This window comes from Micromesistius poutassou (genome assembly GCF_964030765.1).
Source record: "Micromesistius poutassou genome assembly, chromosome: 6".
Classification (NCBI taxonomy): domain Eukaryota; kingdom Metazoa; phylum Chordata; class Actinopteri; order Gadiformes; family Gadidae; genus Micromesistius; species Micromesistius poutassou.
This window is the reverse complement of record NC_140276.1, coordinates 13,173,462-13,198,789: the sequence shown is the minus strand read 5'-3', so window position 1 is coordinate 13,198,789 and position 25,328 is coordinate 13,173,462. Positions and strand designations below refer to the sequence as shown.

The 25,328-nt window shown below is 45.4% G+C and overlaps 1 protein-coding gene across 2 annotated transcripts; it reads left to right on the top strand.

The window, feature by feature from the left end:
* The first annotated feature begins 940 nt into the window (after window positions 1-940).
* On the top strand, window positions 941-19,417 carry fmr1 (fragile X messenger ribonucleoprotein 1). 2 transcript variants are annotated; one of them, XM_084469853.1, is made up of 15 exons: window positions 941-1,301; window positions 2,129-2,181; window positions 2,292-2,385; window positions 2,615-2,686; window positions 3,225-3,373; window positions 6,002-6,095; window positions 6,257-6,373; window positions 7,502-7,672; window positions 9,401-9,479; window positions 9,915-10,030; window positions 10,141-10,227; window positions 10,553-10,790; window positions 12,238-12,441; window positions 12,698-12,777; window positions 14,122-19,417. In XM_084469853.1, the coding sequence occupies exons 1-15, from the start codon at window positions 1,251-1,253 to the stop codon at window positions 14,368-14,370; spliced, it is 1,854 nt and encodes a 617-aa protein (XP_084325979.1). In that variant the 5' UTR covers window positions 941-1,250; the 3' UTR covers window positions 14,371-19,417. The 2 variants fall into 2 exon arrangements, with proteins under 2 accessions (XP_084325979.1, XP_084325978.1); XM_084469852.1 differs by having other exon boundaries at window positions 12,211-12,441.
* The last annotated feature ends 5,911 nt before the right edge of the window (window positions 19,418-25,328 follow it).

Here is a 25,328-nt window from a genome sequence, read left to right as displayed (position 1 = left end):
GATAGGCAATCTAACACATTTATTGGTTCAATGTCCGTTTCACATAAATTATTTAGTTTTCCTAAATGGGGGAAAGGTTGCTATCCGAGGTGCTGGTTCCCCTCTAGCCTCAACAAGAGGGATTTAATCCTGCTCTATAGTACGGTCAACTCTGGCACAAAGGGGAATGGGGGATATGTGCTTCTGGCTATAGTGCTTGTGTGAAAATGACACAAGCCCAACATAACAGAGAACTTGCCATAGCCTATATCGTACGATTAAACAACAAGCAAGACCATGTATTGCTGTGTCATTTTAAACGGCCAATATACAATTTTAGTTTTATTAATTTTTTAGCATTTAGGTGGTTTTGGGCACAAACATAAACGCTGTGCGACACAAGCCTGCAAGACACCACTTCAGCCTAAACATAGGTCAGAGTTACACTCACTGACACTGCATCATGTTTATGGGGGGGGGCTTCTATGGGGCCTGGGGCTCCAGGCAAGTGCCTGGTTTGCCTAACAGTATGGTCCGCCCCTGCACACACACACACACACACACACACACACACACACACACACACACACACACACACACACACACACACACACACACACACACACACACACACACTAACATGTCTACGAAACAAGGCTGATATTGAAACAAAAAAATCGAATTAAAGGCTCAACTTTTTTTAACCACCATTTTAATGATCTCATGGTTACTGTATTTCCATTCGTACTAGTATTTTGATATTATTATCATTATCACAGCGGGTGGAAGCAGGAGCCATGACGTCACGGGACAGAGAACGAAAGGAACGGCCGGCCAATAGTAGCGTTGCCAGATTGGGCCCGATTTCTCAGACCAATCACAGCCCAGATTGGGCTGGGAAATGTGGCCCAATCTGGCAACACTGGCCAATAGCAGCGCGATGCACTAATGACCACTTAACGTCAACACAACCGCGACTGCTCCGCCTGTAATTGCTCGTCGATGACGAAATACAAAACACCACACACCTAAAAAAACGGAACGCCCGAGGTCTGAGGGACCAGGTCCGACCGGATATAAACACGCATCAGCACTGGGTCACCGCGGCCTGTTACCTCGAGCTAGCTGGACTACATCGGCTAGCCTGCGAGCCAAGTGAAACTCTTTCCCCCTCGGCTAGCTTCCCGCTAGCTAGCTAGCTAGCTGGCTACCTTGCGCAGCTAGCGGTAGTTAGCTAGCTGGCGAGCGAGCCCAGAGGATCTATCCGCGCCATGGACGAGCTAGTGGTGGAGGTGAGGGGCACCAGCGGGGCATTCTACAAGGTATTTCCACTCTTATTGTTTATTATTTTCCGGGTACTGAGTTAAGCCTTGCATTAACGAGCGGTGGTTTTAAGGGGCTAGCGAGCTATCTCACTGAATGCTAGAACCCACAGCTAGCACACACACAGTGATGCGCCTAGAACAGCACATCACTATGAACCTAACTGCTGTAGTGATGTGTTTATAGTGGTGTTCTTAGTGATGCACAAACCAGATCAAACTAGCTGTAGTGGGGTACCTGTAGTGAACCAAGTTGAATCTAACTGCCCTCAATGTTGTGACCATTTAGCTCATACGATTTCGTTGAGTCCACACTTGCATTTCAGTAATTGTCTTCATAAACAGAGTGTTTATGATTCTGAAGTTTGGTGGACAATTTGGCTCACGAAAACCCTGCCTGTTGTCGACCAAGCAGTTCGTTAGCCGCCATTGGTATTCTTTGCATTAAACCTGTTGCTTTTGGTTATGAGTGATCTGGTCTTAAGTAATTAAAAATAACTCATAGTTCATAGTTCATTAGAAGTGTGTGTCTGTTTGTGTGAGATCAGAAATGCCTGCTCGATGAGCTTGGGTGTACTCAATTTCCCTAAGCATTCTAGTAAACCTCTAAGATTGCAATGTATGAATGATGCACTACACATGCAGTATAACTTGCTTTTAGGAGGGGCTGTTACAAAAGAAGTCACATGTATTTAAGTTATGTTTCCTGACTTCACCGATGGACAATCTGTGAAGACAATGGCTATACGTGTGCTTGACACCCACGGATATGTGCATGCCTTTGAGTGTGTTTAATTGGCTGACGTGAGTGTTTGGCTGTCATGCAGGCTTTTATAAAGGATGTTCACGAAGGAACTGTGACTGTGGCGTTTGAGAACAAGTAAGTAAAACACACACACACACAAGCAGTCACACACATTGTGTTCCATGATCTCTCTAAGCGATCCATTATTGGTTTCTTATTGGTTTCCTATGTGTGTGTGAATCAAGCTGGCAGCCGGAGCGTCAGATCCAGTTCCAGGACGTTCGCTTCCCGCCCCCCATGGGTTTCCTCAAGGAGATCAACGAGAACGATGAGGTCGAGGTAGGATCCTGTTGCGTACAAAAGTGAAACTAGGACCTGAGCAGCCTTGGGTCTTGTACTGCTCAGGATTATTCTCAGCTGGAAGTTTCCCTGAGAAAACTGTCACATTGTATTTTTTGTATCAATGCTATGATTCAGGTTTTTTTTTTGTTGTTTAATCAACCATGAGATGTTGGATCCTCTTTTGCCTGATATGTTGGATGTGTTCTTTTTGTTTTCTATTGCTAAGGTCTATTCCAGGGCAAATGACAAGGAACCTTGTGGATGGTGGCTAGCCAAGGTTCGCATGGTCAAAGGAGAGGTATGTCTCCATTGAAGTGTGGTATATCTAAACCTATGTTACATTTTCAGTTTGGTCCACTGGGCAAGCCCTTTTGTTAAGCCAACTATATTTAACAGAACTGTAATAAACAGGTTGTTCATTTGTTGTATAAAGATATACAGTGGGAAAATGTGCAAATGGTTCCTTGGTCGGACATCTTTTGTGATCTGATAGTGAACAGTCTAGTCTAGTATCTAATCATGTTTTTGGTCAATTTTGCTGTTTGTCATATCCTAACCAATTTGTTTTGTTTGAAAATCAAACTATTACTCAGTGAGTCATGTCAGATTGGCTGGTGTCTTGTAGTCCAGAGGGGATTATCTTGGGTTTGGGCTAATCATACACACTCTCTCGCTCTCTCCCTCGATTTCCTCTCTCCAGTGGTTTTGCTTCTATAGCGTCTAGTCTATTTTCTCCTGCCTCATTCTTCTTCTCTTGCGATGTTCAAAGCCACTGGGATCCGAGCCCCACGGGGTCTGTAGTCTGACTCCCGCCCCTCTCTGACCTCCCTCTGTAGTTCTACGTCATTGAGTACGCCGCCTGCGACGCCACGCTCAACGAGATTGTGACGCTGGAGCGGCTGCGACCGGTCAACCCCAACACCCCGGCCACCAAGAGCACCTTCCTGAAGATCGACCTGGACGTGCCAGAGGACCTGCGGCAGATGTGAGTACTACCCTCACACACCTGGAGCACACAGACAGACACCGCTGCATGAATGGAGAAGGGAGGGTTGTGGTGCTTTAGAGAGGAACACATGGCTACCTTAACTCCCACACCTCTAGCATGGAGACACACACACCGCTGCTACCTTCACTCCCACACCTCAAGCATGCAGACACACACACACACCGCTGCCACCTTAACTTGGCTCACTAAACCTGCAGGTGCAAGAGCTACATTTTACTTTGTTTTTTTTTTAATGGAAATTTTTGACAATGAAAAATGTCAGGATTTTGTTGTATTGTTTCCTCTGAAAACAATCCAGATCAACAAAGGCTCAATAGAGTAAATATAATTTTTATTATTTAAGCTGACTGCAGTGCAGCTCACCAGGAGGGAGGGGCGTAGTTAATCAAAACTATTCCAACCCCCGAAGTTCTTCTGGCTACTGGAAGAACAATAGCGGTCTCTGTGATCAAACCACCGTATCCCTCTCTCCAGGCTCCACTTCCTAGCCAGCATAATTTGTAAAAATGACTTCCTGCTACAGATTCTGCCAATGGGCACTTAGCATGGGTGCAGCTGGCACACACATAATCAGCACTTGAACCTTGGTCTTTGTGATAAGACTTTTTGTGTAGTAGTTGTATGGTGATCCACCGTTTTTTAAATCCACAAACTCCATACTTAAGTTAAGCACATTATATTATTAATTTAGCCAATACTATTTTTTTTTTTGTTACAAAGAAACTTATAAGAGCAATTACAATAAGAGAATTCAACAATGAAAGTATCCCAAATATAACCCAAAAAGTGCACGAATCATTCGAGTCCATACATTTCATTAAATAAGAAAACTGCTTTTAAGTGCTACAATATAGAGCAAGAGATACAGAAACGTATTTTCTTCATGGGCCAAGATGCAGTGCAAACAGTTAAGTTTTCAGCCTGCAGTGGACATTTTTTGGTGGACTTTCAGCTCTCCTGGTGTCAGTGGGGTGCATGTTCCTCCATTCTGGAGCCAGGACAGGGATCCATCAAGACCCTGTTGAGGCATGGCTGGGGTCCCAAAATAGTGAGGGAATACCATGCCGTGTGGCGGTCCTAGAGCATAGTGGACAAGCTGGGGTGTATGTACTAGGGATCGACCGATATTGATTTTTTTACGGCAAATACAGATTTTTTTTTTTCATCAGCCTTAGACGAGGACCGATACGAGCTGCCGATTTTCTTCTGCCAATATTTGGAGCCGATACTGCTTTTGCTCCCTCAATTTACATCATAAAAATAACATAATGATGATAACAAATGTTACAAGTCTCAATTTATTGAACTGAGAATTTATTGTCTGTCTGTAAATCATGCCGGGGGAAAAAATAAAAAAAATAATCAGCAAGCGCAAATATCGGCCGATATATAGGTCGATCACTAGTATGTACTGACCATATCCTGGATATAGGGCGGGTCGGATCTGTTTACAGCACGTTAGGTATGTACCAGTGACTCAGATTGGAGCAGCCACAGTTGCCAGTGCAGGGTACGGAGGAGTTGTGTTGTGTGGGAGAACCTGGGTATGGTGAAGACAAGCCAGGGTGCCACATACTGGAGGAGCTGCAGAGGACGACTGGCACATGCAGGCAGACCAGTCAGAAGGGAGTAGTAGTACTCTGGACACGAGATGGGTGGTCTTCTTGGTAAGGAAAGGACATATCTTCCTGATGTACAGCATGAATCTGTAGGAGCTGGTGGTCGCGGCGACGGTTGAAGCTAATACAGCTGGTCATACCCAGGTTTCTTGCTACTACAGAGTGGTCGATATTGAGGAGAGGTTGTGGATGGGAGATGCCTCCCTGGAAGGAAGAGAAGCTCAGTGTTGTCCAGATGGAGCTTCACCCAGAGACATGGGCCAGACACGCAGAGATGTGTACTGCTACCTGGGTTTCAGACCGTGATAAAGTCCTGAATCCAGACTGGTGAGGAACCAGGAGGTTGTTCTGGTGGAGTTAGCAGGGAGTTTGGTAAAGACTGCACGCTCAAGTGTTTGGATGAGTAGAAGAGAGAGGGCAGGTCTGTGATTCTTTAAGAGAGGCTTCACTCTTGCTACTTTGAGATTGTCAGAAAAAGACAAGTTTCAAAGAGGTGTTAATGAGGCGAGGAAAGAAAGGAGAAGGGGAGCAATGGAGGGTGAACGTGACCTGGGATAATACCTCATTGTAGTAGTAGTAGCAGCTCATTGTGCGAGTGTTGAATAGGAAAGGTGCTATATTAATTTTGCCCTTCATGGCTGGTGCACGCAGGCTCCTTGCTCTTGGGCCGAATCTGTCCAGGAAAGTCATTTGGCCTGATTCTATGCTAACGGAAATTTTAGTGAAGCAAGGCATGCAGGCTTCCATGGGTTGGTCCCTCTGACCCGGGTAGTCCTTAAAGGGATGCAGGCATCACATTTTAAAGTACATATTCCTCTCAGAACATTTTCAACATAAGCTGCTTATGACATTTTATACAGGATTTGCAATGCAAACACAATGTTCTATATCTGTCGTTTGCCATATGGATGGATTACAATCTGTGGGTTGATCTCAGTGTATTGTGTGGTCCACTCGGATTGAGTGTTGTCTCTCTGCATTGCAGGTGCTCCAAGGAGTCCACCCACAAAGACTTCAAGAAGGCAGTGGGAGCGTTCAGCATCACGTACGACTCAGACGCCAAGCAGCTCATCATCCTGGTCAGTCCCAGTCTCATTCCACCAGACCCAAATGCACACGGTCCTGTGTCTACATGTCACAGATGATTCCCTGTATGGATGAGACCCACATATACTTGTTTGTAGGCATGTGCGAGATGCATGCTGTGGTTGAGGTACTAACTGGTGGCTCTGGTCTGCAGTCTGTGAACGAGGTGAGCGCCAAGCGGGCCCAGATGATGAGTGACATGCACTTCAGGAGCCTGCGCACCAAGATGTCCCTCATGCAGCGGAACGAGGAGGCCAGTCGACAACTGGAGGTATTATTACTAATATATATACTTTGTGCTACATCAGGGTGTCCCACGGCTGTCTACAGGCAAGGCGCCTCCACTAAATAACCCATCGCCTCTACCAACAAATGACCTTTTCACAACATGATAAGACTGCACATCCATTCACGCCAGCATCTGCATTCAATTTAACAGTAACATCTAAAAGCGTGGTATACTTAAGCATTAGATCACGACAGGCTGTGGTATTCTCTCATTATACCACAGTTAAGGGGCCTTGTATAATGAGCGTATACCACTGACTGAAGTTATCTATTGCTTTTATAAAACGGTTGCGTAAGTATGGCGAAATGAAAGTCATAGACACCCTCAATTTTGAAAAAGTGAGAAAGTCGGAAAAGCATTTTTTTTAACAAATACAAAAAAGTAGTCTCTCCTGGCTGCCTGCAAAGTGTACGGCGGTTGCTATGCAACACACTGTAGCGTCCTTCAGAGAGAAGGCTAGAGACGGTAGCTTGGTTCGCCGGCAATTTAGCCTACTATTGAGTTCACTCACTGTGTGCGTATTGCTTTACAACATTTCCACCCTCTCCAGCAATCAACATGTTTTTAGGCTTCAGTGAACTATGCTATTGCTTTTATATATAAATAAACAACAGTTCAAGTTAGTCACAGAGTGATACTGAACTCTGTAAACTGAACGGGCATCATAGCTGTGTGTATACGCTCAATATACAACAGTTGGGAACCAATCAGATCGCTTGGTTTAAGCCACCCATTTTATAATTTATGATATAATACAATTAACTTTGTTTATGGTATTGAAATCCGATTAAGACACACCCCCATCGGTAAAGTGATCGTGAGAGCAAACGATGATTCCACGTCACGATTTCAGTGTGCAGCCTTGCGCCACTGCGTGCCTCTTTCTCTGAATCATTTCCCTTGCCACTAAATATCAATTTGGTTCTATGTATATATATATATATACCACCTTCCATATATACCTTCCATATATATATATATATATATATATATATATGGAAGGTGGAAACACTCAAGAACCTTAAGACTCATGGACACTATAAATGGCCCGGAAGAGACTGTTTAGTGTAAATACAACGGCAGTGCCTTGCCCCTTCTGTGTGCACGCAGAGCTCCAGGCAGCTGGCGTCCCGCTTCCACGAGCAGTTCGCCGTGCGGGACGACCTGATGGGTCTGGCCATCGGGACGCACGGCGCCAACATCCAGCAGGCCCGCAAGGTGCCCGGGGTGACCACCATCGACCTGGACGAGGAGACCTGCACCTTCCACATCTACGGAGAGGTGGGGGCCGCCCGCACACACACACACACAGCACCCTCCTACAGCAGGGGATACCTGCCGCTCTAGGGTTAAGGCTGCTCTGGTGGAGACTCCAGAGTTGTAAATGCAGAGAGCAGAATAAAGTGAGAGCAAGATAAAATCAATAGAACATCCCCTCCCTCTCCCTCTCCAATCAAAGCAGAGACGCCCTGATTGGGCAAGGAGTGTTCAAAAATTTACTCATTCAGATGCAGGGGCAGTCAACTAGAAACAAATATTCTCAGTGCCTTTCAGCTACTAAAAACTAGAGCTGTGAATCTTCCCTGATCTCCCGATTCAATTACAATTATCATTTCTTCAATTTCATTCCTTGATGCGTCAAATACATTTATCTATTAAAGCCATATAGGATATTTGACTTGGCAGAATGCATTAAGGTACTGTATAGTTCAATATAATAGTTTTCTATATGACTTCATATGGTTATGTTTTCATCCAAAAATACAAGTAGTAAGATATAAACAATCTTTTTTATTTAATAGTCTGAACACAGCAGACAGTACTTAGAGCAACAAATTAGAGCATTTCCTGAGTATGACAAACTTCACATGGAACATCCATTTACAAATCAAAAACAATTTAAACAGAAATGTTGTTAGGCCTACATTTAGCCAGCACATCTTTACAAATTCATGGGTTAGGGTCCATATATGCGCTCGCGCGCGTGCACACACACACACACACACACATTCATGCATGGAAGCATGCAACGTTGAAAGATGTTTGAATCACACCGACGTGGAGAGGCACTCATTCCTTTAATTTCTTGGAGGGAAAATTAATGGCCATGCTTCCTTTTAAAGAAGGCTATTTTTGGAATATTTGGGCTTGCCATTCCTATCTCGTTGACTCACTTGTATCATTGTGTGTCCGACTATGCGCACTTTCGAATTTGGGTAAACATCCGCCCAACTCTACCTCTGATTGGCTTACCGTGACATTTTACTCTACCTCAGCCAATCGTTATCATTAATGCGATTGTCTCGGGCACAGTGCCCACTAACCAAGGAAGAACAGTAAAGAGAGAGAGAGATCTAGTTGGTCTGATGAATGAACTGCTTCAATTATACTAACTTGTGTATGTAGTTTTCTATTATTTTTGGGAGCTACAGAGAGAGAGTCTCAAAGATCTACCAGTCGATCACCATCGATGGGTTGGTGACCGCTGGTCTAGATTAAACAGGTTATGCTACTGAGAATGTTATTTTTCATTTGAATGTTTATGCCGCGGCCAGAAAATGAACGAGCAACATCACTGTGTTATAATTGATTATGGTCGGCCACTGCATCGATGCAGCATCGTCCATGTCCGCATCGCGATGATTATTTGATTCATTTCAACACCTCTACTAAAAACCAACAGAGCCCTATGCCATTTCCAACAAATAACTACACTCACTACAGAATAGCTCTTAAATTTCACCTGCAGCACCTTTTTAAATGAACAGTTTATTTGCAATACCATTTAGATCAGTTCGCTGGGGAAGTCAAACATGCATTTTATTTTGTTCCTGACCAACGTTCAACTCGTCATTGGCAAGCACCGCAGCCAGCAGGCGGTTTCTCACATGTTGTGTCATGGTGCCACCTTTTATAGGTCATCAGCTGTCCTCCTAGTAGTACATGTTCCCTGAACATTTACTACTGTGCTGAGTTACAGTGGCTTCATCTCAGACCATGTGCTTTCAGGACCAGGAGGCTGTGCGTAAAGCCAGGAGTTTCCTGGAGTTCTCCGAAGACGTCATCAAAGTTCCTAGGCTTTTAGTCGGTAAGGAACTGAGGAACGGACCAGACCCACAACCATAGTGTTGATCTACAACTCCTCAGACATTTAAAAATAATATTTCACCACAGCCTTTTCATCAGACCATAACACTGCATCACGTCACAGCCCGTTATGTTATTGTCACCAGAAATGGTGTACATATTTCCTCAGAAACCTTCTCTTACTCATTGATTGTAAATGCCATGTTTAGTGGTAAAATTAGGCACAGACACTAGATTATGTTTATTGTGGTTTTGGTTTGGACTGTTGGAATCAGTCGACGCTCAGCTTTCATATATGGTTTGTGTAGGTCAAATTTTGTGAAAAAAATATCGCTTTTGCTGTGCGTGTGCACAGTTATGAAACACAAAACCTATTTTTATTTTCAGTATTAGATGGTGATCTTTGTTTGTGATTGCCTCTCCCTCCTGCTCACAGGGAAGGTGATTGGCAAGAATGGCAAGCTGATCCAGGAAGTGGTGGATAAGTCCGGCGTGGTGCGGGTCCGCATCGAGCCCGAGAACGACAAGAAGCCCAGCCCGCCGTCCGACGAGGTGCGTGGGGCCCGTACTCCTAGGGTCGACACGAACCCAGCTCATGTGGGTCACGTGGTGCCGACTGTACACTCTAACTCCCTCCCTGTCGCCCTCTTTCTCCACACCAGGGGTTGGTGCCTTTTGTGTTTGTGGGGACCAAGGAAAGCATCTCCAACGCTAAAGTGCTGCTGGACTACCACCTCAACTACCTCAAGGTGAGCATCTCCATGCCAGCAGTGTACTGCTTTAACCTGGGGTCTGAAGTCCAACTGTGATGTAGCAGACGGCACACAGCCTGGGCCAGGAACCAAGATCCCCAGAGTTATGTCTCCTGTTTCAGTATCAAGTTATTCTACAGAGGAAATGTCAGTCCAAGCTTTCAGAAGGTGATTGAAATAAGTTGTATTTCTACAGTAGCAAGTCTACTTTAGATCTGAAGTCTAATTTATTAGACTATACTGCTACAGACACAGTTCTGGTGTTTTCATTGATCTGGGAGGAGCTCTTGGCCCTGTTAAACTCCTCCTCCTCTCTCCGCAGGAGGTGGACCTGCTCCGCCTGGAGCGTATTCAGATCGACGAGCAGCTCCGGCAGATAGGAGGCGGGGGAGGAGGGGGCGGCGGAGGGGGCGGCCCCCGCAACCTCAAGGACAAGGCCTACGTCTTCGACAACGGCATGGGCAGAGGGGGGGGAGGGCCCGGGGGCAAGGGCTACGCGGGCGGGGGAGGAAGAGGAGGCCGGGGGAGGCGAGGAGGAGGAGGTGCTGCCTTCACATCAGGTACGCTCCGTCACTATGTTTCTTTTTACATACGTCTGTTTCTTTTTACATACTGGTGCAGCACAAAGTGGAGTGTATTCATGTCCATGTTTTATTAGGGGTCCTACGAAAAACGTAGGAGCCATATTGTATTAGTTGTTGTTGCTGTTGTTATTATTATTATTATTATTATTATTATTATTTTTTTTTTTTTTTCCTGACATTCAGCCATATCTCAAAAACTAATAGCTTAAAAGTTATAAAAAATAACTTATTAAAATAGATAGGGAGGCAAAGGATGGGCCAGAATTAACAATAGGTGGCGCTATAACTATAAGCCTTTGAAGTGCAACATACTTTTTACCATTTCCACTAGGAAAGTGCAATATACATAAAACTGCGTCGGCCTCATGACCAGTGATTGTGGGTCAATAGAGGGCGCTAGGGCGCCGCCCCTCCGTGAAATATTCACTCGAATATATCTGCCAACTATGAAGAATAAACCATTAAAAATACAAAATAAATCAACAAAAATACATAGTGTTTATCCTCATTCAGTTGTTTGATAGACCGTACTTGCCTGGCCAGCAACCATTTGAATGAGGATAAACACTATGTATTTTTGTTGATTTATTTCGTATTTTTAATGGTTTATTCTTCATAGTTGGCAGATATAGTCGAAATAAAGCCCTCCTTCAAGTCAGGGGCGCCAGCCACGATGAAGTCTATGAGCTCGAAAACTTTTTGCTGTCCACCATGCAGAGAACAGCTTTGCAATTTTGTGCACCCCAGACCAATGGTGTTGTTTTTCAGATTTTTTTATCACCACATGATAAAACTACACGCAGAGAAGAGATAGATTGCTAACTAGAGTTGTAAAAGCACTTTCCACCCATTTCAGTGGAGGAATTGGACTCCCCAAGCAATGTTATACTTAAAAGGAGCAAGTAAGTTACATATTAATTTAGTCTTTGGGCCTGTAGCATATGAACAAAATGAAGCAACTGTCCCATATTTCTAACTGCATTTGAAATAGACATTGAGACTCAAAAAATGGACGCTATAGGACAGTGATAATGATTTGCCTCAATATCAGAATAACAACAATGGGTAAGCCTGTAAGCTTCAGTGTTTCCCATAGACCAGGTAGCAATGTGTGGTGCCCCCCTGCAGGGTTGGCAGGGTCCGTGGGTGAAATTGTTGACCATGGGGTTGTTGGTTCAAGTCCAACCTCAAACAACCATTCTGTGAGACTTCAAAATATCAAATAATGTTTACTATCATGTATTCATTAAGCTCCGAAAGTCTGTCATGGTTGCTTGCAACTATATTTTTTATAATTGTTCTAAACATTGGGGGTAAAAGCTTAGATTTTCAGTTGATTTAGCCTGTTGAGCCACGGCTGGCCTCTCCTCACCTGCCCTCTATAACATAGCTGCAGTGTCACATGACCCCCCCACCCCTCCAGGCACCAACTCCGAGGCCTCCAACGCCTCCGAGACGGAGTCGGACCACCGAGACGAGCTCAGCGATTGGTCGCTGGCGCCCACCGACGAGCTGATGACCGGGGGCGGGACCCTGCCTCGACGCACCGACACCAGGAAGAGGGGAGGGACCGCGGGGGGGCCCCGGGGCCGAGGGGGGAGGGGTGGAGGACGTGGAGGCTATAAAGGTGTGTGTGTGTGTGTGTGTGTGTGTGTGTGTGTGTGTGTGTGTGTGTGTGTGTGTGTGTGTGTGTGTGTGTGTGTGTGTGGTTGGCTGTATTCCTTGTTTGTGTGTGTTGCTGGATGTGTTCCTTGATGTTTGCCTGTGTTGTTGGGTGTGTTCCGTGTGTGTGTGTGTGTTCCTTGTTTGTGTGTGTTGTTGGGTGTGTTCCGTGTCTGTGTGTGTGTCTCTTGAGGAGTCATGGCTGCTCTTCCCTCCTCCAGGCGATGACGTTCCGTGGGGAGAGCCGCGACCTCGCTACATCAGAGACTCCAAGGCCAGAGGGCCGGAGGAGTCCCTGCAGGTAACCCCGCCCCGCCCCGTCCAACACGCCACGTTCAGTCAGGCAGGCCTTTAGTGGGCAGTTTTTGTCATGTCAATGTACAGTAACTGTTACAGTCTGTTTATTTTGCCAAACGCAGCATAGTGCAGTGCTGGCCCAAGACATAATTTCTTTTTGGAAAAATATTAAAAAATACATTTTAATATTAGGGAAAACAAGTCAATCCGTAGTGCCTACTCTGCAGAATCGTGTTTGGATCGTTTTTTCCCTTTTAATTGCTGCAGGGTTATTTTAATAATGCAAAAAGCAAAACTATAATATCACATAGGATTGCTGCGTGGACTAAGCCAGTTCCAATTATCCCAAAGCAAATGGGTGGTTTGAACTTTAGTGCAAAGTTTTGATCAAACTGCATAGCAGGATTGCCGAGATTCCCCCGAAGAGGAAAAACTCTTTTGTGGTTCACCATAAGGGAACATCCCAACCTGTCCCTGTTACATCTGCTTTAGAGGCAAAGAAAACCCTGGAGAGAACCCTAGAACATCTGAATAAATGTACACATCTAATTATTATTACCAGCGGTTATTTTACCATCTGTCTCTCGGTCTTGGACAGCAGGTGTAAAAGCGCTGCTGAGTATTGACTAATGTTCTCGAAATCAGAATACTTAAACTAACAGGATAAACTGGTTATCCCCGGTTCGGCCAGGCTGTGTTGAGGATGGTTACCGTTATCTCAACTGAAGCGTTGGCCTTGGGTACGTCTAGTGTTTCATCCCGGGGATATCACCGAAATGTTGAAACGAAATGTAAACAAACCCTCGACCCGCAGTTCACAAATATCCGTAGGCAACAAAACTAAACTGGGCTCCACACTAGTGCAGTGGACTTCCACCACAACAAAATGAAAGGGAAAAATATCCTTGAATAGTTTCAAAGCGGTGATATTATACCACCAGCTGTGAGTGTGATTAGCCATTACAAGTCGTGCCTTGTGATGTCACAGAGGCACATGGAAGGGCAGGTTTTCAAACGGCTTGTGATGGCTAATCGCACTCACCCCTGGTGGCATAATATCACCGCTTTTATTAAATCAATAAATAAAATGTGAATGCTGAAATAAACCAAAACAAAGCCTGCTAGCGCGGGTATGAAGACGAATAACAAGTGGGCTCTGATGACCTCTCTCCTCCCGTCTCTCCTCTCTGTCTCACCTTCCTCTCTGTCTCTCCTCTCTGTCTCTCTCTCTTCCCTCTCTCTCTCCTCCCGTCTCTCCTCCCTCTCTCTCTCCTCCCGTCTCTCCTCCCTGTCTCTCTCTCCTCTCTGTCTCTCTTGTCTCTCCTCCTCTCTCTCCTCACCTCTTCAGATCCGCGTGGACAGCAACAACGAGCGCAGTGTGCAGCACGCCCCGGCCGGAAGAGGAGGAGGTGCAGGAGGAGGTGCAGGAGGGGGAGGCGGCGGCGTAGTCGGGGGCGTCCCCTCCACCTCCTCCCAGGGGGCCCCGGGCGCCAGCGCCGAGGGGCCCTCGCGACACCCCCCGCGGCCCGTCCGGGAGCGGGTGGCGAAGAAGGACAAACAGGACACGCCCCCGCCGCTGCTGAACGGCGTGTCGTAGGGCGGTGTCGCACCTCAGCCGGAGGGGAGGAGGAGTCGGGGGGTAGGGGTGGGGGTGGGGCGGGGACGCGCAGGGCGGAGCTTAGCGTGCTAGTGACCAGCAGGTGGCGTGGTGGACAGTCGTCATCTCCATACGTTCAGAAAACACACACAGTAGAATACAGCGGGCCTCTGCATTAGGGCCCGCCTCTATCGCTCTGTCGCTCTTTTGAGTTCAATGTTGGCGTCGCTCCGTCGATCATACGCGTGCGAACACGCACTCCTCCGAATCGGGAGATTCTTTACTTCAATGGGTTTTAGTTTTTTTTTTCGGTCTTATCTACGTACGTTTTTTTGCTATCTAGCGCGCTCTGTTGTGATCTGCACCTGGGCTTTCTGGGATCGGTCGCTCTCAAGAAAATCCTGAAGCAAAGTGACTCATTCGAACTGATGGGATGGTAGAATAGAACATGGATCGGTCCACTACCCGTCGCAGTCACAGTTTTTACATTCCTCCTCGCTTTCCCACCGTCCCTCCCCTCCCATTCCCATGCTGACCAACGGGACTATCGAGTGAATAATTGGTTCATGAGGCCGGCAGCAGGGGTGAACTTTCGGCTGCATGTAATTGTAAGCGCCACAGGTGCTCTGTGACCTTGCTCGACCTTCCCCTGCGAGACTCCGCCGCCGCGGTGGATCTGATCCGTGAGATGAATTCAAAACGGGACTAGGGTGTCCCCGAGGGGCCAGCTGAAGAAGTGTTGGCTGTTTGTCCAGGGTTTGTTGTTGTTTAGGGGCCAGGAAAATGTTTTCATCGTGATTCATCATTCATGAGATGTTTTGATTCTGTTGCAGGGGCTATGTGAAAGGTGTACCCGCATATCAGTTAGTTTCAAGCGCTTGACTTTCACCGTACGTCATTTGTGCTGACGAAAAGTCCTTTTAATTGTACATGAAGTCCGGCGTAACGACCTCCCCTTGTCGCTTCCTCATGAGGAACCCATTTAAATAGTCACCACTGGAACCCCCTTTTTTTAGTTAAGTCTTTTTGACCGTTATTCTAATTTTGTGGGTTTGAAACCCAACCGACCGTATATTCTAACTAGGTGTTGCATATGCTGTTTAAATTTTATGCCTCTTAAATTTTTATACAAATTGTCTTTGCTGAGACAAATGAGCTGACTTCTGGCCCTCGGTCCTCTCGGTGACATTCTCCATTCCTGTTCCACTTCCTGCGCAAAGAGGCGTCCGAATAAGAACTTAACAACGAGATCCTTCATTAGACCAGCACAGAATTGTTTATTTCTCATGGTGAAATATATCTCCAACCTTTTTAAAGTAACGACAAAAACCTTTTTTAAACCAACGGTCCATAGTGGACCTCCAACTCACTGAATGGTTCTGGAGCATTCTCCATGGAAACATCTAGAACTGTATCCACGGCAGCAGCTGACCGGACTCCGAGCTGGCCCACTGATGGAAGCCATTTCTGACCGGCGCACCTTGTCCACTTGTCTTATGATGACTTAGAAGTGATTGCTGTGGTTTGAATGGATTTGTGTAGAATTTCATTTAAGTATGTGCCAGTGGACATGGAGACTTTAGAGGATTTCCTAACGACTAAATCATAAGGGACTTAAGTAGTGTTGTCGGTGTGTAAACGTGTAATATCGACCGTGTAAGGGCTTCTCAGACTGTTCGTAGCCTTCATTGGGTATTAATGGAGTTTTTCTTGGTTTACTTTCTTTGCACTGCAATAGATTCGACGTTGCACATAGCATCGGTTAACCGCATTTTGCTTGTAAAAATGTGGCGCTAGTTTGCACTTTTATATTATTATTTCATGTATTTGTGTGTTTTGTGTCCCCATCCGTGAAAAGGAAAAAAAAAAAGTCAATTCTATTTTTGATCGATAACCGGGCAGCACTACGCCCTGCAAATGCAAACACGTGATTGGTTGTTAGGCTACGAACACTTGGGGAAACCCCGCCATAGTTTGTGTGCCCTGTGCCTTGGAGTTCGTGGCTAGTATACCGTAGACGTCTAAATCAGGGAGGACACTTTTGGTGCAGGTATATAAAAGATGGTTAACATCACATCCATGGACACACTGTACAGCCCTGTGAGCCAGCCTAGTGCATTTTTTAAACATGGAGGATGGTTTGAGGGGAGGGGGGGTGGGGGGGGTGGTGGTTTACTGCCATCTTTATGCAGCTGATGCATCGACAGCCACCAAAGCTCTGTCTGTCCTACTAGTATACATAAGGCCCTTTACTGGTTCTGCTAGTATACAATAGGCCCGTTACTGGTCCACTTGGTATGAATTGGGGACCTTTCTTAATGTTTTTACCCATGGCGCTTTGGGCTTTGTCTTTCTCTTGCTCTCCCATGATCTCTCTGAACAAATGCTAAAAAAATGACCCCTCATTTTAGCACAAAAGAAGTTAAAAGATGTAGGATTTGCCTCGCAGCCTGTAGATTCTCGCTCTTGTTGGTTTGGCTTTTACCTGTTAGGACACATGGCCTGGGTGGAGGGGTGAAACGGTTTCTCTGATAACAGTGAATGATTATTGCCCTGCAGTGCATGCAGCTACTTTTACTGTTCAGGACCCACCAAGATGGCATTGAAAATAAATCCCTTTTATTATATTTATACAGAAACAGCATCCGAGTGGAGATCAGTTGAAGTAAACTTGCAATAGATAACACAAGGCATCGCATCACATCATGGGTGCTTTCTGAACAGAATGTAGGAATATCAAAATCATGTTGGAAAAGCATTTAGGTCCACAATCAAAACCTGTCACTAAGTGGTTTCCCCATTTTTATTTTTAATTAATGTGACTGTACCTCCTTCTGCAAGCATTTAGCATCCTTCCTTATTTTTTTCTGCTATGCATTCGGGTCCAAATCTGAAAGCAACTGGAATAATGGCCAACAGTAGTTGGCCATTGAGTTCGTACTGGATATAGGGTTATCCATGGATTGTAAAAGATTAAAAGGGGGTGAAGGGATCCAGTTTACTTGCATACTGTATATAATGATGTCTTGAATTGTCTAATGAGAGAAAAAAACTATTTGTACTATTCTTTCAAACGTGCACTTATTATCCCTGATCTGTGTGTGTTTAATACTAGAGCTCTTGATAATAAATGTGTGAACTGTAGTCCACTCCATGTCAGGGGGAGACGTGACTAGATCTTTCTTTGGCCATTCTGCTAGATCTAGTAAACAATATTGACTGCCTGCTCTATATAGTATATGGAACAAATAGTCACATGTTTTTTTTTTTAATTATTTTTACAGAATTTGACAAACAAAGGGGTCACTGCAGTAAAAGGTCGCTAATTGGCTTCTTCATTTTCAGTTTTAGCAAACGACACTAGGGATTTACATCAGCTCTGGGGTTGAGCGTGTAAGCCTATTAAAACCAAAAATGTAGTAACACCATTACAACTATTAAATGATTCCCATACTGTAATCAGAGAGCGCATTCGGCACCAGAAACATTGAATTGCAGCTCACTGCTTCTTCTGGCTCTTGGTTTCCCGAGTGTAGGATACGTTTGTTCTGAAACGCACTGTGAGGGGAGGTGAGAACGGAAGGTTTTTTGTTCTATTCTCTTTAATCAAGCCTGACGGTTTAAACTCCATGCTGTACATTTCTAAGCTTATGAGACAAACCAGACCTTGGCTGGAAAGTATCCTTCAAAATAACTTTAAATCAGTGGAGAAATGTCATTTGGGGCTGAAGCGTGTGCTTTTTAAAATGTATCAATATCTATTGTGGTGTGCTCTTTCATTTACTAATTTTAAGTATTTTAGTATCTGCGTCACAGAGTTGACTTGGCCTCCCAAAAGTAAAGTTGATGCCCATTGCAGTCACAGGACTGGGACAACTGGATGTTTATCCCCTCGACACAATGTGTGCTGGTATTCTAACAGGAAGCCAGGCAGTACACGGTGCCAAATGGACCATGTGACGTATTGGATGCTGCATCTTTAATTCAACATCAGCACCACTCTATATAGCTCTAGGCTAACTATTGGGGTGTATTCTGTTCTGCTTCCAAGAACCAAGAGAGTCCAGTGAAATTGATGAAGTCAGCAGAGGAGGGAGATGTTTATAACCCAACACCAGCTGCAACATGGGAATTAGTCTGTATTTTATGGGATTTCTTTAAACAGCGTAAGGGGAATGCATGGACTGTTATTTGTAAAATAAAAGCGAGAAATTATGACCTATGGGGGGAGGGAAAGAGTCTTATGGCAAAGGCTTTAGAACATTGAAGACAGTGTTGTGGGACACTTTTAGAAACGCACGACTCTAGTTAACGTCAAGGACGAAGTGGATAAGACGGCACTGCCAGCTGTGCATATTATGCTACCGTCCCACACCCCCCTCACGCTCCAAAAAAAATGTGCCTCATATTTATTCCCATGATATAGTCTGGGACAGCAAACAGGGCTTACATATTCAATGATTCAAACATTGCATGCTTTGTGCTACATTTGTAAAAAATAAAACTTCACTAACAGGGCCGGCCACAGTGAGAAGGAGATCTTCCCAGTGGGTATGCATGAGATCCGAAAGAGCCACAATAGTCCTACTTGACCCCATCCAATTGAAGAACACAACAGGTCCTCTAGGTGAACTTAAGGTCATCATGGTTGAGTGAACAGCCCTCTGCCCCCTGAGAGTTCAGACCTTCAATGTAAGAAATGTTGAAACTACCAGAAAGCATTTACACATTATTTTCCGGAATGCAACGGTGTGTCCTTTTAAACTTGTGAAGTGTACATGATGACACCAACGTTTTCAAAGCTGATTGCTTAGACTGAAGACAAGTAGAGATGCTGTACATACTGAAACCAGGGTAGTCAAAATGAATCTCAAAACCTTGTCTGGAGGATTCCACTGCACTTTAGGAAACGTATTTTAAAGTGTTGATTTGTACATAACTAATAGTGGTGGAAAAAAAAAAGTGTGGGGTTGTACTGAGTTGACGCGTCTGGTTATAGTGCAATATATTTTGTATGCAAGCAGTTTCAATAAATAAAATGTCAATCTTACCCTGTGAACAATGTCTGGTCTGTGCTGTCTGATGTGAGCAGCCCATTGGCTGAGCTGGAAGTGGCAGATGTAGGTCATTGGCTGACCTTGGTGACTGATACAGCTCATTGGCTGAACTGGGTGGCAGATGCAGCTCATTGGCTGAACTGGTTGGTGGATGCAGCTCATTCGCTGAACTGGGTAATGGCTGCATCCCATTGGCTGAATTCAGGGGGCTTGCCCCCATAAAAGTTCAAAGTAAATATTTGTTAATATAATTTTGCAAATGATGATACACAGACATATACTGCCAAATCAATGTTCTTTGCCAGAAATATCTTACCTTATTTAATTATACCAACAATCAATATGGCATTTTTTTTTTTTTCATGAAATATATTCCTAATTCAGGGTTCCCAGCCAGCCTACTTCTAGAAAGTTGGTTCTTAACCTGGTTTTATGGTCCTTGAATGCAGCAACATCATCTACACCAACCCGGGCCGGGCTGCAAACATTTTTTTCCCAAACAGGTTTACCTTTTCTCGCCTCTGATTGATTAGAATGGCTCTCCAATTGGTTAGGGTTAGGGTTTGGTTAAGGGTTAACCATAACCCTAACTATAACCATAACCCTAACCCTATCCCTAACCATAAACTCCCACAAACAGATAGGAATAATTGAAACACGATCTAAAGGAGAGCCCTTCTAACCAATCAGAGGCGAGAATAGGTAAACCTGTTTGGGGAAAAAAAAATTTGCGGCCGGGCCCCCAAAACGAGGTGATCTTGAACCGCTCCTGGATCTTCTACCAAACTCCGGGGATTTGACCAATGGGACCACAGCTTACTACCGAAGGCATGCAAAAATAGTTCCTGTTAAAAGTAGCTCTAATCCCCGGCCACTTAAAAAAAAATCCTTTAGACAAATTTCTCCCCTCTAGAAATCCTGATGATTGATAAAGTTCACTGAAATAGCTCCATCTGCCATGAAAAGGTTGCAGTCATCACTGAAAAGGTCACTGGTTCTGTCTGAGGAGCCTTCTGAAGGAGCGCAGGCCAATTTAGACCCGAGTGTTATTAGAGCTGTCGATGACACAGTGGTGGCATACATCAGTGGCATGTGGTTGCACCGCCATGAATGAAGCATGCACTTCAGTCACTGTGGATGTGATTGAACGCTCACAACACCAACATAACTCAACAGCAAATGAAAATCTCCAAAAAAGTATGCCTCGGCCTAACCCATATCAATTACTTTTATTCATGAAGAATAGGCCTACCATTTTATTTTGGGATTTAAATACTTCTCGAGGATTGTCCAAAGCCTTCTGTTGAGACGGAGACGAGACGTTCCTCCAGCATGGCAGAGAAACGACAATCACCAGCGGTTAAGTGGCCTTTTACTTAACCTCAACTGGTTCACTTCACTGCCTCTCCTGCCTCTCCTCCAGCCACAGACGTTTGAGTGTAATGCCGTCCATTCACCACCTGGGGGAGGTGTGGTACTAATAGGTACGGCGGGTTCTCCGTGGGAGCCAGAGGAGCCAGGAAATGTCTTCCTCGGCCATTAAAATCCTGTGACAGATCTAAGCTGTAAGTTAGCACCAATTATATTGGGTTCAATCCAGACTGCTGCCCTTTCAGACTATGTGGTCTGTCTATTAATGTGTCAATTTAGAGCGCCTCTGTGAATTGACACAATATCAACTTTGTAAATTGGATCAGGATGTGACTTATCACTTCTTGCATAAAACATAAATTCAGATATTTTATAATTACGTTTAATTTGTGTATCTGTCTCTTTCACATATCTGACCGTGATTGGCTACCGTACATCGGTTCACATATTGTATCTTTCCGTCCACTGGTTTCATTTATTTTTTGTATTTTGTCTTGCACACTTTTACACCAATATTTTCCCTTCTTTTTGTCACTCTCTTTGTCCGTTCCTCTTTCAATCTATGTGTCTCACTCCCATCTGTCTCCCATGAATTCTCATTTGTCATTATTCCATCCTGCATCTCTCTCTCTCTCTCTCTCTCTCTCTCCCTCCCCCAAACCCCCCCCCCCCCCCCCTCGCTGCTGCCTCCCTCGAATCTCATTTTTTATGTACTCTGTCTCTGCTCTCCCCCTCCCCTCCCTCCACCCCCCTCTCTAGTCATTTTCTGTCTCTCAGACTCTGACCTAGTTTTGGACATCCTTTTCCACACACACACACACACACACACACACACACACACATACGCACATACACGCACGCACACACATTTTAGGATTCGTGTTCTGGTGTTTTAGAGATTTCTGGAACTTTTCTGTATTATTACGTAACCCCCCCCCCCCCCCCCACCCCACACACACACACACACACACACACACACACACACACACACACATACACATACACATACACATATACATATACACACACACAAACACACACCACTAGAGACCACATATGCAACAAATTAAGACAAAATATTCCAAGTATGACCAGTTGTGTCTCTATTGGTCCATCATGCAGTTGTGATTCACATCGGCACACAAGGAGTAAACAAACGAGGCTGCTGATCTCATTGGTTCAATTTCAAACCCAGCGTTTGAAACGGCCACTAGAAGGAGTCTTTACCTGCTATCTTGTGTCTGAACTCCCTTACCCCTGCCCTTTACTGTGTCCCCTCCTCTCCTCTACATTACCTCCTGTCCCTCTCTCTCTCTCTCTCTCTCTCTCTCTCTCTCTCTCTCTCTCTCTCTCCCTCTCCCTGTCTGTCTGTCTGTCTGTCTGTCTGTCTGTCTGTCTGTCTGTCTGTCTGTCTCTCTCTCTCTCTCTCTCTCTCTCTCTCTCTCTCTCTCTCTCTCTCTCTCTCTCTCTCTCTCTCTCTCTCTCTCTCCCCCCCTGTCAGAGGCGTTGTATAGTCTGTACTGCTCCAGTATGATGCAGAGCGAGAGTGGCATGTTGTCCCAGCACCTGCCAACATACACACACACACACACACACACACACACACACACGCACACACACACACACACACACACACACACACACACACCCACGCGCACACACACACACACACACACACACACACACACACACACACACACACACACACACACACACACACACACACCCAACAAACAGAGTCAATACAGAGTAGATACACACTCTTCTTCTTTGTCTTACACACACACAGACACACACACACACACACACATATACACACTCAGACAAACACACACACACACACACACACACACATTCACTTTCACACACACACATCTTGAAGGGGCTTTCACACAGTTCCCACAACAAAAGCCGCACACATGCAGGGGAAGTACGTATACTCGTGTGCACATGTACGAACCCATGCGCACACTCCAAGGAGAGGTGTGTTCTCTCCAGCCCTGTGTGTGAACTCCTTGTGCTCTGTGAACTGTGACCAATCCCCCCCAAAAAAGAACAAGCCAGACTGGGTTTTGGCGAGGGAGAAGGTGATGGGGACGCTGACATCATAGGAAAGCCCTGCCACGTCACTGGGCTTGTTTCTCAGGCCTGGTACCTCAGTGTTTACCCTCAGGTCAGTGGGAACACTTCACCACTCTCCCCTTAACCCTTAGCCTCCTTCAGGCACTAACTTACTGTACGCCCTCGTGGCAAAGTGCTGAATGTGTAGTGGTCTATGCTTCTGCCTTAAGAACACTGCCAACTAGACACTGATCTACACTATACTGTACTGTATACACTACACTACACTATAATATACTCTACAATACTACACTGTACAATACTATACCACCATACTATACTACACCGTATTGTACAATACTATACTGTAATATACTATACCACACCATACTATACTATACTACACTACTATACTACACTGTACTCTAGAATACTATACTATAACACACTATACTACACTACACTACACTATACTATACAATTCCATTCTACACTATACAATACAACACTATACAAGTCCTACTACACTATACTATACTGTACAATACTACACTATACTATACTATAACATGTTACAATACACTACACTATACTCCTATTCTATTCTCTACTGGTTAGTACGTCTTACAAAAGGCTTTAATATTAAATGCATTTGTTTAAATGCTAGTGAACTAGTGCTTCACAGAAGGAATGAGATGAGAGAGCCAGCTTCACCGGGGTGGATTACTTCAAACCTTTGTATTTCCCATATGTTTGTCAATTGATTTTGAATATTGATCCCAATGTGACCTTTACAACGACGACGGATCGGTACCTTTAACAAAGGTTTCTCTTGTCGGGCTGTTCCTCTGACTGCTGAGCCTGGTTTGAGGTAACGGGGGGGGGGGGGTGGGGTCTTCTCACCGTGGACCGAGCCCTGAGCTGCTGACCTCTGACCTCTGTTACTGACGCTTATCTTCCCAAAGGTCAGACGCGTTCCACGACTCCGCCGTACCTCACCAGGAGATGGCCGTCTGACGGTTCAAGTAGGGGCAGCTGCAAGGAACGCCGCCATGCGTCATCTTTCAACCATCTTTAAATGTTTAATTGTTACAGTTTGTGTCATCTATTTTACAATCATTTCTTGATTAACAACCGTTTAACAACATGACATAACAACATTTATTTGGCTCCCTGCCTCTCTTCATCTCCAGATCTCTGCCCTGGGGTCCAGAGGTTGGTAGTTTGAAGTGATATCACTGTTTTCTTTGTTGTTTTGACTTGATTCTGTACGTGGAAATACAGAAAGAACATACAATAAAATTCATACACTACATTATACATATATACACACTTGCAATCGTGTGCGTGTGCGTGTGCGTGTGTGTGTGTGTGTGTGTGTGTGTGTGTGTGTGTGTGTGTGTGTGCGTGCGTGCGTGCCTGCGTGCGTGTGTATACGTACGTGTGTCTGTGTGTGTGTAAGTATATGTGTGTTTATGTGTATGCGCGTGTAGTGTGCGTGCGTGCGTGCGTGCGTGTGTGTGTGTGTGTGTAGTGTAGTCTAGTGGTAGTGTACGACGTCTGTGTCGATTCTGCTTCCCCCCTCTCCTCCCTCCCTCCCTCGGTCTCCTCACGCTCTCCCTTCCTCTCCCTCTACCTCAGCTCTGCCTGTCAGCCTACCCTGACCACGTAGCAGTTTCCTGGCAGCGGCATTCGCTAGTGTCTACTCTTTCTCTCTCTCTCTCTCTCTCTCTCTCTCTCTCTCTCTCTCACACACACACACGCACACGCACATGCACACACGCACACACACGCGCGCGCTCACACGCTCACACACACTTTAGACATACAGACGCTCTGTGCTCCGTGTCAGCGGCGCATGTAGGACCACGGAGCACCAGCTGGGACTGTAACCCCGAACCGGACCCACCATGGACCTTTTCGAATTCGACTTTTTCAGAGATTGGGAGCTGGAGCAACCATGGTAAGTGCTGTGATTTATTTGGGTTTATTTTTGAGATTTCAAACCTCTGTTACGTTTAGGGGGAATAAGGATGACAGCCTCCCCCCCCTACCCACCCCCTTAAAACAAAACCTAAAGCCTTCCCTATAATAAGGCGCTGTCCCGGGCTGATAGAGAACCAAACTGTGTCCTTTGTTGGATGTGGACAAACCGTACATCATCTACGCAGCGTCTTTCTTTGTCACAAGCCGCTGCCGCTGTTGCTCTGGAGAACGCGAGAAGCCGGGAGCCAACTCGGCTCGGCTCGGCTCGGTTCAGCCGCACATCGCGATGCACGCAAACGCTACACGCCGGCGTGTATCCACGCCGCTATCCTCGTTATTTGAGTGTGTGTCCCTGTGTCAGAACGCGATCAGACACTGGCATGTCGTGATCAGCGCTGAGTCCGCTGCTGTGCTGCTGTCGCCCTTTGTCAAGCATGTGTCACCTGGCTGCACTTCTGAGAGGTCCAAAGTGTTCGCTGGTGG